Below are 15,669 nucleotides of genomic sequence, written 5' to 3' on the forward strand. Positions count from 1 at the left end.
AATGGGAAATACTTGTTTAAGATAGGGAGGGTGTGCAAACCAAGATCTAGAACTGGGAGTGGTTTATCTGAGGGGCATGGGTGGAGTGGGGGGTGGTACTTAGGAGCACTGACCCATCAGCAGAGAGGGATGAAGTGTCACTAAATCTGAGGCCCTGACCTGGAGAGTCTAAGCTTATCCTGAAAACAGATAAAACACTGATGCTTTAAGCCATTGGCTCTCAACTGTTATGATTTTGCCCTCCCGGGGACCCTTGGCAACGTCTACAGATATTTTTGGTTATCTATAGGATGAGGTGCTATCGGTGGGTGCTATTGAGTGGGTACAGGCCAGAGATCATTATAGAACATCCTACAATGCACATGATAGATCCTATACAAAGAACTATCCAGCCCTAAATGTCACTGAGGCTGAAAACCCCACCCTCTTCGGCAGTGGGCACTTGGAGCTTTGCTTCTTCTTGGTTGCTTTAATGTTTCAGATTCTACACAATAAGCTGTTATTACTCCTTGTCTCTCCTCTCTGTTGTCTTTCTTCTATACATTAAAGTAGACAGTTTTCAGCATCATATTCCATACATGACAGATGAGGGGATGGTGTTATCAGGTCTGGTTGTTTTCTAGCTTAATTTCTGAGTTTCCATCTCATTATATATTGAGGTTTTCCTTCCTCTTTCCTATGTCTGTTATGATGAAAGAAAGAAAAAAAGAGCAGTGTGATTAAACATAGCTTTGTGGGCCTTAATGTGATCTTAATGGGATCACCTTATGCCAGATGCTACTGAGGTATTTTTCATTCCTTGCAAAGCGTGACAGAAGGTGCGAGGCAGAGTGTGCAGTGTTGAGTTTTGTTTAAAAGACACCAGAGCATAAGAGCCAAGTCTTTGCATCACAATCACAAATATAGAAACAAAAAGAGGCAATGTAGAGAGCAGAGATCGCCAGTATCCAGAGTTAGGATCAGCACCTCGAGAGAGAACCTTAGCTTTGTTAAATGTGCAGATGGGCGGCGTCCCCAGGAAGTGACTGTGCCTCCCTTTTCCAGTGCTATATGTTCCACATGTATGTCGGGGTACGCGCTGGAGGGGGAATCGGCGATGAAATTGAAGACCCAGCAGGCGACGAATATGAGATCTATCGGATCATCTTTGATATCACCTTCTTCTTCTTCGTGATTGTCATTCTCTTGGCCATAATACAAGGTAAGCATCATCCTTACTGAAGCTCAAGAGGATCTAGAATTTGAGTCCCTTATTGTTCAAGTTAACATTTAAGGTTGGGCAAGAATGTAAGTGCTTTCTGGAAAAGCTAAGTAGAACTTTTCCTTTCAGTATTCCTTCATTTGGAATCTGTAGGGGGGGAATCAGAAGGGGCCCTGGTAAAGGAGAAGATGGATATACAGGTTTCTTTGGACCCTTTTCCCATTACCTCATGGAAAGAGCACTTTCTTCGGTGTGACTTTCTGCACTGCCACTTACTAACTTCACAGTATTGGGTGGGTGAACCATTTAATTCCTTTGGGTCTATCAGATGGAAATTAACATAGGTCTCTAAACCATGGTATTGTTGAAAAAAATTTAAGAAGTGATGTATAGGAGGGCCTGGGTGGCTCAGTCAGTTAAGTGTCCAACTTTGGCTCAGGTCATGATCTCACTGCTCATGAGTTCAAGCCCCTCATCGGGCTCTCTGCTGACAGCTCAGAGCCAGGAGCCTGCTTCAGATTCTATGTCTCCCTCTCTTTGCCCCTCCGTTGCTTGCATTCTGTCTCCCTCTCTTAAAAATAAACATTAAAAAATATTTAAATAAAAAAATATGTAAGAAAGAAGTGATGTAGGGGCACCTGAGTGGCTCAGTTGGTTAAGCCTCCAACTTCTGCTCAGGTTATGATCTCGTGGTTTGTGAGTTCGAGCCCTGTGTTGGGCTCTCCACTGACAGCACAGAGCCTGGAGCCTATTTTGGATTGTGTCTCCTTCTCTCTCTCCGCCCTTCTTCCCTTGCTCGCGCTCTGTCTGTCTCTCTCAAAAATAAATAAAAACATTAACACATTTTTTTAAAAGAGTGATGTACATAGGAGTACTCAGCACAGTATCTAATGCCTCATAAATAATCCTAAGGCTATCATTGTTGACTACCTGCTATGTGCCTGGCACATGTATTAACTCATTTTACCTTCATACACCCCGTGAAAATGGTGGTGTTATTTATAGTTGAAAACTGAGCCATAATAAGTCTGAGTAACTGGCCCAAAGTGCACAGTCAAGAAGTGTCAGGGCTGGAATCCAAACCCAAGGTTTGGTGCCCATTAGGGCGCCTGGGTAGCTCAGTCAACTAAGTATCTGATCCTTGGTTTGGGCTCAGGTCATGATCTCACGGTTTCATGAGTTTGAGCCCTGTGTCAGACTCTGCTAATGGCATAGAGTGTGCTTGGGATTCTCTCTCTCTCTCTCTCTCTCTCCCCCCCTCCCTCCCTCCCTCCCTCCCCTTCTCCCCCACTAATGCTGTCGCTGTCTCTGTCTCTTTCATAAATAAATAAATAAATAAATAAAACTACAACAACAACAAAAACCCGAGAGCCATGTTAACCTACAATTCTTCCTTTATCCCAAGGAAACTTGGAATGTGGTGTTTTTCTCCCTTGGGAGAAATCACTCTTGTTACATTTTTCTGCTTATCTGTTTACCTTGGTTTGAATTAAATGTCTATAAACAAGACACCCTCTAAGCTCTCCAGGCACAAAGCAGTACTTTTTGTTTCCAGTAAAGTACATGAACAAGTTGACAAGATTCATAATCTATCCTTTCGTCTTTATTGAGTGGAACAATAACATGTTTTATAAGACAGCAAACTCCTAAAACACTCGGAAAAACGTGTGTAGCCAGTAAGTCACAGGAGGAAAAGGGGCTGAGAGAAAACTGCGCAGTGCAGACACAGTTAACAGCGTGCTGGCAAGTTGATGTGTGAGGAACATGTAACGAGAATGATTGGAGGCAGATTCCTCAGTTAATAGGGTAATTTCTGATTTCCAAATTGGCACTTGAAAATGTTATTAGTAGAGCTTTTGGTCCTTGCCAAACAGAAATCTCTATTGCTCTTTCTCGGAGCGTCAAGTCTCGGATAACATACCATGTGTATGTGCCACATTAACGAGCGGTTTTTCCTGTTCTGTCACTCCATTTTAATTTTTTTTATTTTATTTTTTTTAATGTTTTATTTATTTCTAGGAGAGGAGAGAGACACAGCGTGAGCAGGGGAGGGTCAGAGAGAGAGGGAGTCACAGACTGAAACAGGCTCCAGGCTCTGAACTGGCAGTCAGCACAGAGCCCGACGCGGGGCTCGAACCCACGAACCGCGAGATCATGACCTAAGCAAAAGTCGGACGCTTAACCGACTAAGTCACCCAGGCGCCCCTCTGTCACTCCATTTTTAAACCCCCTTCTCAGGGAGGGTGTAAGCACAGGTACAGAACCCACATGTGCTCCTGCCCGCCAAGAGGTAACACTGCTGCCCTAAGAGGAGAATCGGGTGTGTGCTCACGACTTCTCCCAACATGGCTCTGCATTTTCTCTTTCCTTGGAAGGATTAGCCGGGTGGCTGGGAATTTCATTATTATTCTCTGGTTGATAAAGATCAGTGTGTGTTTTTATTTAACACTAGGTTTAATTATTGATGCTTTTGGAGAGCTAAGAGACCAACAAGAGCAAGTCAAAGAAGACATGGAGGTGAGTCTTCCCGCATTGGACTCAGCTGTGTTGTTGTTGTGGGCATTCCTGTTCCTTACTGCCCTTATCAAAGAGCCACAGATGTGGGAGAAAGTAAGAAAAGGGCGTAAGCAACACGTGGCTTCCTTGGCCTGTTTTCCGTCCAGGCAGTGCACATAATTGAGCAGTGTGGTAGGCTGGAAACATGGCAGAGCCCGGGTGCGTGCAAACAGCAGTACCTCCTGCTTCCCGAGGAGAACCACCCGTTCAAAAACGGTGGATTCACTGACAATTAAGTACACAGGAAATTGCAGAACAGTGGTTGAACCCTTTTAACAATTCATTGGAAAGATTTGTAGTATAACGTACAGGCTGTGGAAAATCAGAAATGGGTTTTAAATAAGGTGAAGGGGTTTGGCAGTGCATTAGCAACTAACAAGGTTAGGGGCAGGAAGGTGGGCTTGGGAGCATGTTTTAGGAAGGAGGTGACGGGGCTCTTGCTAACAACGTCCACCAAAGATGTAGGAACCAGATGGATTCAAGCAGAACTTTAGAATTGGCATGGCAAGAAGAGGGTGATTGGCCAGATGCAGAGGGTGAGGTGTTCGGAGCAAGCAGGGATGCCACCCAGATTTCCAGAGTAACTGACATAAGTAACACAGAGGAGGGGCAGGTTCGTGGGTGAAGCTCTTAAGTATGAGCCTATTTTGTAAAGACCTATTGCCTTTCTGAATGTGGCCTTCCTGCTGTCCATAGTTGTTGGTCAATAGGGCAGAGAGAGCTGAATAAATTATTTTAATCATCTTGAGTCTAGGCCCTAGAATGTAAGGCATCATAAACATGCCTCCGATGGTATTGAACAGTTGCTAATTTGCACGCAAGATGAACATCTGGAGCCACACAAGGGCAATAACTATTAAATTCACTGGAGTTGATACATATGAAATTCTCATAATGACACGGGAGGCCTGCTTCTCCTTGGGTTTTGCAGGCTAGTTCTGCAGACGACAGACCTAAGCAGGTATTGTGCCGAGAGATCTGGTTAGACTAGACCACGCGGGGAGAAAGAGCAGGCACCCCATTCCTGGAGTAGAAGGTGCTCCCGATACACGTTCATTGGTTAATTCTGCACTTTAGCTCGGTGCCTGGCCCATGGCGGACCCTCTCTCAGTCATTGATTAAACACCCCACAGCTTGGTATTTGATTTGGCTCTCCCCAGATGGGAGTAATCTGGATTTCCACCCCCCCTTCTCTTGGTCATCAGACTTTATTCAAGTAGGTACGAAGCTGGTGGTTTCAGCTGAGGATACACTGAGTCCTGCCTACATAACTTGAGTCAATGTCATGAACAAGACTGATAGCTAAGTCTGGGCACTCTCACTTAGGCTCAAGAAAATAAGGAAAAGACAGCGCTTTTCAGCCATCTTGATCCTGTGCGCTTCTTCCTACGTATGTTACTTGTTGCTGGTACCTATGTCATTTAAACCTCCAGCAAGGTATAGTTGTGGTAACAGTTAAATTAGTATTCATGTGCTTGGCACAGCCTTCCGCCATGATCTTCTACAAAGATCAAGTAAGCATCTGCCCCCTAAGTGGCAAGTTGTGTGTTTGTTTTCCTTTCTGAATTCTGACATTTTAATGTTTCCCTTTGTCTTCTAGACCAAATGTTTCATCTGTGGGATAGGCAACGATTACTTCGACACAGTGCCACATGGCTTTGAAACCCACACTTTACAGGAACACAACCTGGCCAATTACCTGTGAGTTTGCCTGACTCAGAGTCTCCAGCCCCTCCTTGTACCCACCAAAGCTCCCATATTAGCAAGCTTGAGAAGCAGAAGAGAGATAGCTTCCTTTCCTTTATGTGATTGAACTCAGGCTTCATATATATCTCTTTGAGAGAAAGACTCCCAGCTGGTGGTTCTCTTCTTATGTCAGCCTCCTGAGCACAAAAGAAAAGAACTTGCAGCCCTTCGTGTGAATGATACCTTCTAGAACATGAAATGGAAAGCTGGAAAAGGATAAGCAAAATACATGCTCAGCCTCTCAGAGAGCCTTGGCCATGTTACCCATTTCAAGAAGGGAGACTCCAGATGCTTCCTAGAGATAGAGGAATCTCCATTTTCATTTTCTGATGACATACAGATCTCTTTAGGCACAAGTATCCTCTTTAGGCACTGTATCCTAACATGATTAAAAATTGCATTTTTTTAAAAATACATAGAAATCTAGCTATTGCTTTAGGACTAGCTCAAGCTGCAGTTGGGTACAAAATTATTCTTGGTTTCTGACCAATTTTAATATCAAACAGAAGAGAGGCAGAGGAGCACAGTAGCTAAAAGAAAAAAGGCAGGCTTTGGAATTCACAACTGTGGGACATTAGGCAAGTTATTTAAACTTTCTGATCCCTGCTTTTCTAAGTGGGGATTGTGATTCCTGCCCCACATGTGGATAAGTGCCATCTGGCACGGAGTCTGACGCACCGCAGCTCCCAAGAGGTATAACCTGCACTGTACACACGCATATTGTAGCTCCTTTGAAAAAATACTTTTTATTTTTTTTCTTTCATAGTTTATTGTCAAGTTGGTGTCTATAAAAGAAATGCTTTTTAAAAATGGTTAGGTTTTTGCTTCTCGTGGCATTTTCTGCCTTGCAGTTTTGATACATTTCTCTGCCCTGCCAACAGTGTGAAGTTAACCCATCACCAGATCAGAAGTATCTGTGTACGCTGACATTTCCGTACAACCCATTTCTGATTAGTCTCTCTGTATCTGTAGGTTTTTTCTGATGTATCTCATCAACAAAGATGAAACAGAGCACACAGGACAGGTAGGTCAACAGGGACCATACACCGTCTTCTGAAAGAAGTGACAGAATCTGCACACGATGTGGAAAATGTGTGCATTAAACCTGAATGCAGAGTTTGCGTTCCGATAAGTATAATGTCCTTGACTGCTTAATTAGAAAGCAGATGATTTCAGAGGAGTTCCAACCCACAGTATTAGGATCAGTTAAAAATCATTGTGTATGAAATGTCTGCTGTTCTCCTTAAGTATTTGAAACTGTCTCCACATATATTCACCTCCAAATGTTAACAGTTTGAATTTGAAGGATACAATTAATAATAGTAATTTCTTTACAAGAACCCATAAAATCACATGCCACAAATAGAAATAGATGAGGTCTGGTATGGTTAGGCGCTCTCTAGATGAATTTGGGCCTTTCCAACCATGTAGTTATGTGTACTTACACAGTTACACGGGTATGTGATCTGTATGCAACAAATGTGTGTTTCTGTCTTATGTTTTGTGGTAATGCACAGATTCTGGGGAAAGAAAGACATGACCTTAATACATTTCCTTTCCATTTACAGGAATCTTATGTCTGGAAGATGTACCAAGAAAGGTGCTGGGAATTCTTCCCAGCGGGGGACTGCTTCCGAAAACAGTATGAAGACCAGCTAAATTAAACTCAGACTCCAATCACCTCTGAAAACCAAAACATACACATCCACTCTCTCTGTTTCGGTCTCTCTCTGTCTCTCTGACTCTCTCTTTCTCTGCTCTCTTGAAGACATCCTACTGAATTTGCAGACTGGCAGCATTATATGCTTTCTGGGAGCAGTGAACTCTGTTTCTGAAGACTTGACTGTGCTTTTCCTACCCCCACCTCCCACCTTGTGTATTTTCTTTGAGAATAAAGACTGAAGAATATTCTAAATTCATACACAGACAACATAGGAACTCTGGAAACGACACCATTTCAGACACTCTCCATCATAACACAAACAGACCGATTTCCTTCTGAGACTCCTGGAAGTCCCCTTGAGCTACAGGACAGTCACAGAGACGCGTGGCAGCCACACTCATCCAGCCCCTTTATTTCACCATCCTGAGAGGAACTCTCTAATGGTCACAGAGCACTGTAGCACTTAAGAGATTGCCGTGGACACCACTTACGAAGGGAAATAGTGCCTTACTATATGTGGGTTGAGCTATGCAGAAGACGTGTGCATGAAAAAAAACATCTTTATTTTCTTTATGTCGATTTTTTTTCTTAGATTGATTTTGTGGAGTTTTTTTTCCTTTATTCTTATCTATCTCTGGTGGGGGAGGGTAAGGAAAGCAGTTTGTGTGCAACTTTTTACAAAACAACAGGTGGCCTGTCTCAGGATGAGAGGAGGCTCTTCTCATTCGCTAAATTCACATTTACCCTCCCCATGTGATCGTGTTCTTATTTTGGTAATGCTCTGATGCAACACTGCAACTTTATGAAATCTTTGTATGAAAACATAAAGACTGCAAAAAAAAAAACACTTTCAAAAGAAATAATTCATTGCATGTTTATTATGCAAGTTTAAAAGAACAAAGAAAACCTCCAGAAGCAAGTCGATGAACTTGAGAGACCTTTCATGATAACTCTACTCATAGTAATAAAGTGTTGTGGGCTTAATTGTATATTTGGAGCCAGTGTCATCCACCAACAATGTGATACGTTATGAACTTGACAGTAGTTTTGGGTTTTTCTCTTTATTTGGTCACCTGTGATCAGTTGCTGATTAAGGACTTCTTGTCTGGCCATTTTTTTAATATCAAAGCTGAAGCAATATCCATTCAGGGAGTTCATCAGATGCATCAAAAACCACGGATGATAATTACCAGTCACTCCATTTTGAGTCCTTTTAAATGTAATGCTTATCTTTACAAATAAAAAGACAGATTCAGAATGGAAGCAAGATCATTTTGCAAACATTGGAGCTCTTTTATTACAAGTCTGCTTGTTAATTTTAGAATTGGAAAACTGCTCTGATTAAACTATTTAACTAACTTTCTCACTCTCTTCTTTCTCCATTTCATATATAGTTGGGAGGCATTATAAAACCTTGAGCTTTTAACTTGAGGGGGGTCCGGGGCAATGCAAACCCTGCCCTATGGCCTTTAGTGCCTTCAGATTTCCTTATGGCTGAACGAGGTCTCTGCCTTTATGCTTACAGAAACACAGCAGCAGTTTGTAGCACCCAGCCTCACCCCTGTCCTTCGCTGACTTGGGCCATCAGGAGTTCGCTAAAACCACCGACAATAAAGTCGCTGTCTCCCGAATCATTTAATTTTTATACAGCTCTCATTCTAGAAGGCTCTTCCTTGCCCAGGGCAGTTTTTTCCCCTGTAATAGTACAGATTCATTTTCTGCCTTCATATGAAAGAGAACTGGTACACTAGCTAGAAAGTGGTGTTATTAGATACTCAGACACTAATCGAACATTCGCTGTGTTCCAAACACTGTGCTGGGTGTCACCTGTCATTTTTCAACTTATTGACACAGCATGAAAGCTATGGTACCCTCGTTTTACATTTGTCTTTTGGTATCATTTTTATTTGGGAGAAGGAATAGAATCAATTCAACCACACCATAGGAATTCCCAAGCCTGCCCAGGGAGGTGATCTTATGTTCTGAGGAGTCTGAATAAAATAGATCAGCCCTATAAAACATCAAAAATCATGTTCCTCTTTGCCACAAAACTGCAGAGGAAGCATACAGTGAAAAGAAATACATATTTCTCCAGGACATAAAATCTGCTGATAGACTCGGGTCTTCCATTAATAAGGCAAAGTCAGATTTGCTATGAAACAACAGTACAGGTGAGAGGTGAGTGAACAAATCCCTAGTCATCTCCTGGCCTGGATTTTGCAAACTTGTTGACTCCTAATTGATCGCTCCTGGCATTAGTGCCTGGGAAGGTGACAGTGCTCACAGAGATGCAGAAAAAGGCTGAATTCTGGAAAAGGAGCTTCCCTCCACCCGTGGACTTTGAGCATCAGCACTGGGAGGGAAGAGGAAGGGAGCAGAGCCAGTCACTTTAGAAAACCACCCACTGCCCAGCCTTCTTGTGGAAGACACTTTGAGATCACCTGTTCCCTTCTCAAGTCCTCAAGAGAAGAGGGGGCTTTTATATATCAGCGTCATTCATTCTCCCAGGAAATGTCCCATGAATCTAAAACAATGTGGCTCACCACTTCTCTGATTAAACTCTGGATTGACTGACTTACTCAGACTCAAGAAACATCATCCCTTTAGAGATTTTGTATTATACAAATATTCAAACATTCACAAAGGATATACTATCTGCATAGTTCCATTTTAACACAGCCATTTTTTCGCCATTCTTATCCAACCATCCATCTCTCCCTCTCCCTCCCTCCCTTCCTCCTCCCCACCCCCCACCCCCGTCTCTCTGTCTCTCTCTCTTTCTCCTCTCCTGGAAATCTCTCTTGATCTTTCTCCATGAAATAAATTTAGAATCGTAGTTGAAGATTTCCAAATGCAATAAGTGATACTTAGTCCTTGGACTGATGGTCATTATTTCTCACGTGCAAGAGGCAGCTCTTAGTTCCTCAAAACCCTATTTAAAAGTCATATTGTAATGAAAATTACATTCTTCCCCATTGTAAAAGCATAGCTGTGAAAAATAATACTTTTGTTTTTACTATGTTGTTTTACTGGGGAAATGTTCCTATTCCTTAAACTCCAGTTTTCTTTCAGTTTATGGCCCCCCTCCCCATTGCTGGAAGGGGCTTTGTGTGGCCATCAGTGTGGCCAGTGCCTCATTTATTCTGAACACAGTAAAGGAGAACTTTTTTAAAATGCATTTAATATATTTACCCAAGCATGGATTCATGTAAACTTGACATGGAAATGTTTAGACAGACATTCTCCAAATTATTTTATAAAAAACGGTGAAGAAGATGACCTATCACCTTACTGGTGACATTTCTGTCCAGAATTATGAAATACCTGTGATAAAACCTGGAAAAGAAACATCTTCATGTTGGTACAGTGCATGATGGCACCTGGGTTTTTTAATACCAATAAGCATAAATAACACAGTTTTTAATGGTTATTGATTTATTTTGAAAGAGAGATTGCAGAGGAGGGGCAGAGAGAGAGAGGGAGTGAGAGAATCCCAAGCAGGCTCTGTGCTGTCAGCATGGAGCCCAACATGGGGCTCAATCTCACAAACCCATGGGATCATGACGTGAGCTGAAATCTAAAGTCGGATGCTTAACCGACTGAGCCACCCAGGGGCCCCTAGTAACACATTTCTCTTTTTTTTTTTAAATTTATGTATTTTGAGAGTGAGGGAGAGAGTGTGCATGAGCAGGGGAGGGTCACAGAGAGGGAGAAAGAATCCCAAGCAGGCCCCATGCTATCAGCATGGAGCCCAATTCCAGGCTCACAAACCAAGAGATCATGACCTGAGCCAAAATCCAGAGTCAGACACCAAACTGAGCCACCCAGGCGCCCCAACACATTTCTTAATAGGACAAAGTCTGAACCCATCATATCTTCTAGACTCCTAGTATTCAATTGTGTAGCTAATGTGAGTGTTAAACAAATAGCTGAGTAAGTCCTTGAAGTTTCATGTTCCCCACAGGGCAGAGTATTTACATACAACTCAGTACAGTTAACAGTGGTGGAAGCACTACTTTTCTCATATGTATGACATCCGAGCCTTCTAGAACATTCGGGCTGGAACGGATTTGGGCAATCATGTTTCGGATGAGCAGTCGAGGCAGGTTAAATGCCTTGACAGAGGTCCTGGTTAGTGGAAGAGCTGGAGCATTCTCTAAAATGCTAGATTTCTGTTTACTCTCTTTCCTATTGTGGCCAGACTGGTTTGAAAAGTAACAGGGTCTTTATGACCCAGAAAAAATGAAACAGGAGAGGGGGGTGGGGAGGGAGAGAGAGAGAGACAAGATGGCGGAGAAGTAGGGAGCTCTGTACATTTCACTTGCCCCCATCAAACAGAGAAGACCTGAAGCCATAGGAACCCTGACAGAATCCAGGAGTTTGGGAGGAAAAGGAGACAGAATCCGCTGAGAAAACCTTATAGGGTACGTGCAAATTGGGGAAGATAAAAATGGGCCGGGACCGGAAACACATGAGGAAAGGGGAGAGTCCCCTTTACGGGGAGCCACGGGGAGTCCAGGAGGAGAAAAGAAAGAGTGGCCGAAACCACTCAAGACACTGTCCCTGTCGCTGGAGAAGAGAGAAAACTCGGCTTGTGACACAGAGGGGTCTGGTTTCCTACTGTCCAGCTGACCCTAGGCGGACCCACTGGTCCCAGGCGACCCTAGGAGAAATTGCTCCTCGCTCGCCAGCTCGACCTGGAGGGGACACGGTGGTGCCTGAAGCCGCACCTTTGTGCTTCTGGCTCGGCTGGACCCCCAGGGGGAAGGCAAGAGGCTTGAAGCTGCTCTGAGGGACTCGCCTGTGAATTTATATTTCAGGTGTTATCAATGGGGCACGTGGATTGAGATCTGGAAACAAGGCCTGTCTTGGGATATAGAGCACGGCCCACCTTGGCTGTGCCCCTGGCACCAGGAGATGAGACCCAAAAGAGTGAGTTGCAACACTTGGTTTGAAAAGGGACTGGGGCACCGCCACATTTCTCCCCACAACCACCAAGGCGGGACCTCAGGGAGCGACCCGCAGGATGCACTGGAGGCTAAGACCAGCCTCCACCGAACCACACCCATCCCCACTAGAGAGCTGCTGTTTATTTGTTTGTTTTTTAAAAACACGAAAGCCAGGCAAGACCAACATGGATGCACTGCCCTGATTGATTCTGGTCACTGGCTTGCTTAAACAGTCACATCTAATCCGTTCTCTAGATACATATTCTACACCTCCACTGCTACCTTTTTTTTTTTTCTCTCTCTCTAGAGTAATCAGACCATAGGGTTTCTTTGAGTAGCATTATCTTCATTTCTTTTGTCTCGCGTCTTACCATATATTCCCCTCTTTCTCTCTCTGAATAAGCATCTTAGCCTCTCTGCCTGGTCATTTCATTTCCAATTTTACTACTTCCTGCCCTGTCATTTCTCTCTTTGTATATGCTTTTCCATCAGCACTGCATACACCCGGCTCTATCTGTAGCTGGGAATTCTGGTTCTATGCTTTTAGACTGTCCTTGTCCATTGGGTTTTTTCTTTTTTCTTTTCTTTTTTTCTTTTTTTTAGGGTTTTTTTTTTTGGTCACTTCCTTTTTTTCTTTTTCTTTTTCCCTTTCAGTTTGTGTGTTTGTTGGATTTGTCTGTGTGTTTGTGTGCCTTTGTTCCCTGTGTGTTGGTCTGTTTGTTTTCTTTTCCAGGGCTACCTCAAGAAATAAGCCAATGTACACATGGTAGAGAGTCACAGATACCGCTACGAGTAGGGAAATAAAATAACCAAAGTCTCAACAAGAGAGACCAAGAGACACCATTCAAAGAACACTGCCTGAACAGACAGACCCTGGACAAAGAGCCTTCTTTAATACAGCAGAACTCGAAGGTGCAGAATGAATAACAAGCTTTCAAAACTAACAAGAGACAGAAAGCTAGCCAAAATGACAAAACGGAAGAATTCTCCTCTAAAGAAATTCCAGGAAGAAATGACAGCTAAAGAGCTGCTCAAAACAGATATAAGCAATATAACTGAACGAGAATTTAGAACATTAGTCATAAAATTAATCGCTGGGCTTGAAAAAGACATGGAAGACATCAGAGAAGCTCTTGCTACAAAGACTATGGAGCTTAAAAATAGTTGTGATGAATGAAAAAATGCTATAAATGAGATGCATAATAAAATGGAGGCATCCAATGCACAAATTGAAGAGGCAGAAAGGAGAATAGGTGAATTAGAAGACACAATTATAGAAAAAGAGGAAGCCGAGAAAAAGATAAACTAATCCACAAACACGAAAGGAGACTTCGAGAGCTGAGCGATACAATCAAATGGAACAATATCCATATCATAAGAATTTCAGAAGAGGAAGAGAGAGGGAAAGGCACTGAAGGAGTCCTGGAACAAATTATAGCCGACAACTTCCCTAATCTGGGGAAAGAAATAGACATTGAATCCAAGAGGCGCAGAGAACTCCCTTCAGGCGTAACTTGAAACGATCTTCTGTGTGACATATCACAATGAAACTGGCAAAATATAAGGACAAAGAGAATTCAGCTAGGGATAAAAGGGCCCCAACGTACAAACGGAGACATATCAGAGTGGTGACAGACCTATCTACTGAAACTTGGCAGGCCAGAAAGGAATGGCAGGAGATCTACAAAGTGATGAACAGGAAAAATATGCAGCCAAGAATCTTCTACCCAGCAAACCTGTCATTCAGAATAGAAGGAGAGATAAAAGCCTTCCCAAATAAACAAAAATTGAAAGAATTCGCCACCACTAAACCAGCCCTACAAGAAATCCTGAGGGAGACTCCATGAGGCAAATGTTGCAAAGAACACAAGGTACCAGAGACACCACCACAAGCATGAATCCTACAAACGACACAATGACTCTAAACCCATATATTTCAATAATAACACTGAACGTAAGTGGGCTGAATGCTCCAATCAAAAGACATAGGGTAGCAGGATGGATAAAAAACAAATTCCATCAATTTGCTGTCTACAAGAAACTCATTTTAGACCTGAAGTCACCTTCAGATTGAAAGTAAGGGGATGGAGAAATATCTATCATGCTACTGGAAGTCAAAAGAAAGCTGGAGTAGCTATACTTATATCAGACAAACTGGATGTAAAGGTAATAACAAGGAATGAAGAAGGGCATTATATAATAATTACAGGGTCTATCCATCAGGAAGAGCTAACAATCATAAATGTCTACACACCGAATATGGGAACACCCAAATACATAAAACAATTAATCACAAACAGAAATAATCTTATGGATAAGAACGTGCTAATAGCAGGGGACTTTAATACTCCACTTACAGCAATGGATAGATCAACTAGACAGAAAATCACTAAAGAAACAATGGACTTGAATGACACATTGGACCAGATGGATCTGACAGATATATTTAGAACTAAATATATGGAATTCACTTTCTTCTCAAGTGCGCATGGCACATTCTCCATGACAGATCACACACTGGGACATAAAGCAGCCCTCAATAAATATAGAAGAATCGAGATCACACCATATACACTTTCAGATCACAATGCCATGAAACTTAAAATCATTCACAGGAACAAATCTGGAAAACCTCCAAAAACATGGAGGTTAAAGAAAACACTACTAAAAAATGAATGGGCCAATTAGGCAATTACAGAAGGAATTTAATAACATATGGAAACAAATGAAAATAAAACAATCCAAACCCTTTGGGATGTGGCAAAGGCATTTCTTAGAGGAAAGCACATTGCACTCCAGGCTTATTTCAAGAAATTAGAAAAAGCGCAAGTGCAAAATCTAACAGTGCACCTAAAGGAACTAGAAGGAGAGCAACAAGAGCACCCCAAACCCAGTAGGAGAAGAGAAATAATAAAAATCAGGGCAGAAATAAACAATAGAGAAACAAAACAAAACAAAAAACAGTTGAACAGATCAATGAAACCAAGAGTTGGTTTTTTGAAAAAATAAACAAAATTGACAAACCTCTAGCCAGACTTATCAAAAAGAAAAGAGAGAGCACACAAATAGACAAAATAATGAATGAAAATGGACTTATTACAACAAACCCCTCAGAAATACAAGCAATTATCAGGGAATACTATGAAAGACTATATGCCAATAAACTGGACAACTTAGAAGAAATGGACAAATTCCTAAACACACACTCACTACCAAAATTCACACGGGAAGAGATAGAAAATCTGAACAAACCCATAACTAGTGAAGAAATGTATTCAGTTATCAAAAATCTCCCAACAAATAAGACCCCTGGGCCAGATGGCTTCCCTGGAGAATTCTACCAGGCATTTAAATCAGGGTAAATACCCATTCTTCTCAAGCTATTCCAAAAAATAGAAATGGAAGGAAAACTTCTGGACTCATTCTATGAAGCCAGCATCACTCTTATTCCCAAGCCAGAGATCCAGGAAAAAAAGAGAACTACAATCCAATATCCTTGATGAATATGGATGCAAAAATCCTCAACAAGATACTTGCTAATCGAATCCAACAGC

General features: G+C 42.3%; 1 protein-coding gene across 1 annotated transcript in view; it reads left to right on the forward strand.

The window, feature by feature from the left end:
• The window catches only part of RYR2 (ryanodine receptor 2), a 468,566-nt gene extending 460,041 nt beyond the window's left edge, over nt 1-8,525 (forward strand). Inside the window, exons 101-105 of the mRNA XM_039254352.1 lie at nt 1,045-1,201; nt 3,654-3,718; nt 5,358-5,458; nt 6,476-6,527; nt 7,072-8,525. Of these exons, the coding sequence (XP_039110283.1) occupies nt 1,045-1,201; nt 3,654-3,718; nt 5,358-5,458; nt 6,476-6,527; nt 7,072-7,167 (471 nt within the window). The 3' untranslated portion in view covers nt 7,168-8,525. The remainder of the gene's footprint in view (nt 1-1,044; nt 1,202-3,653; nt 3,719-5,357; nt 5,459-6,475; nt 6,528-7,071) is intronic.
• The last annotated feature ends 7,144 nt before the right edge of the window (nt 8,526-15,669 follow it).

This window comes from Hyaena hyaena, unplaced genomic scaffold (genome assembly GCF_003009895.1).
Source record: "Hyaena hyaena isolate Hyena2069 unplaced genomic scaffold, ASM300989v1 scaffold_485, whole genome shotgun sequence".
NCBI lineage: Eukaryota > Metazoa > Chordata > Mammalia > Carnivora > Hyaenidae > Hyaena > Hyaena hyaena.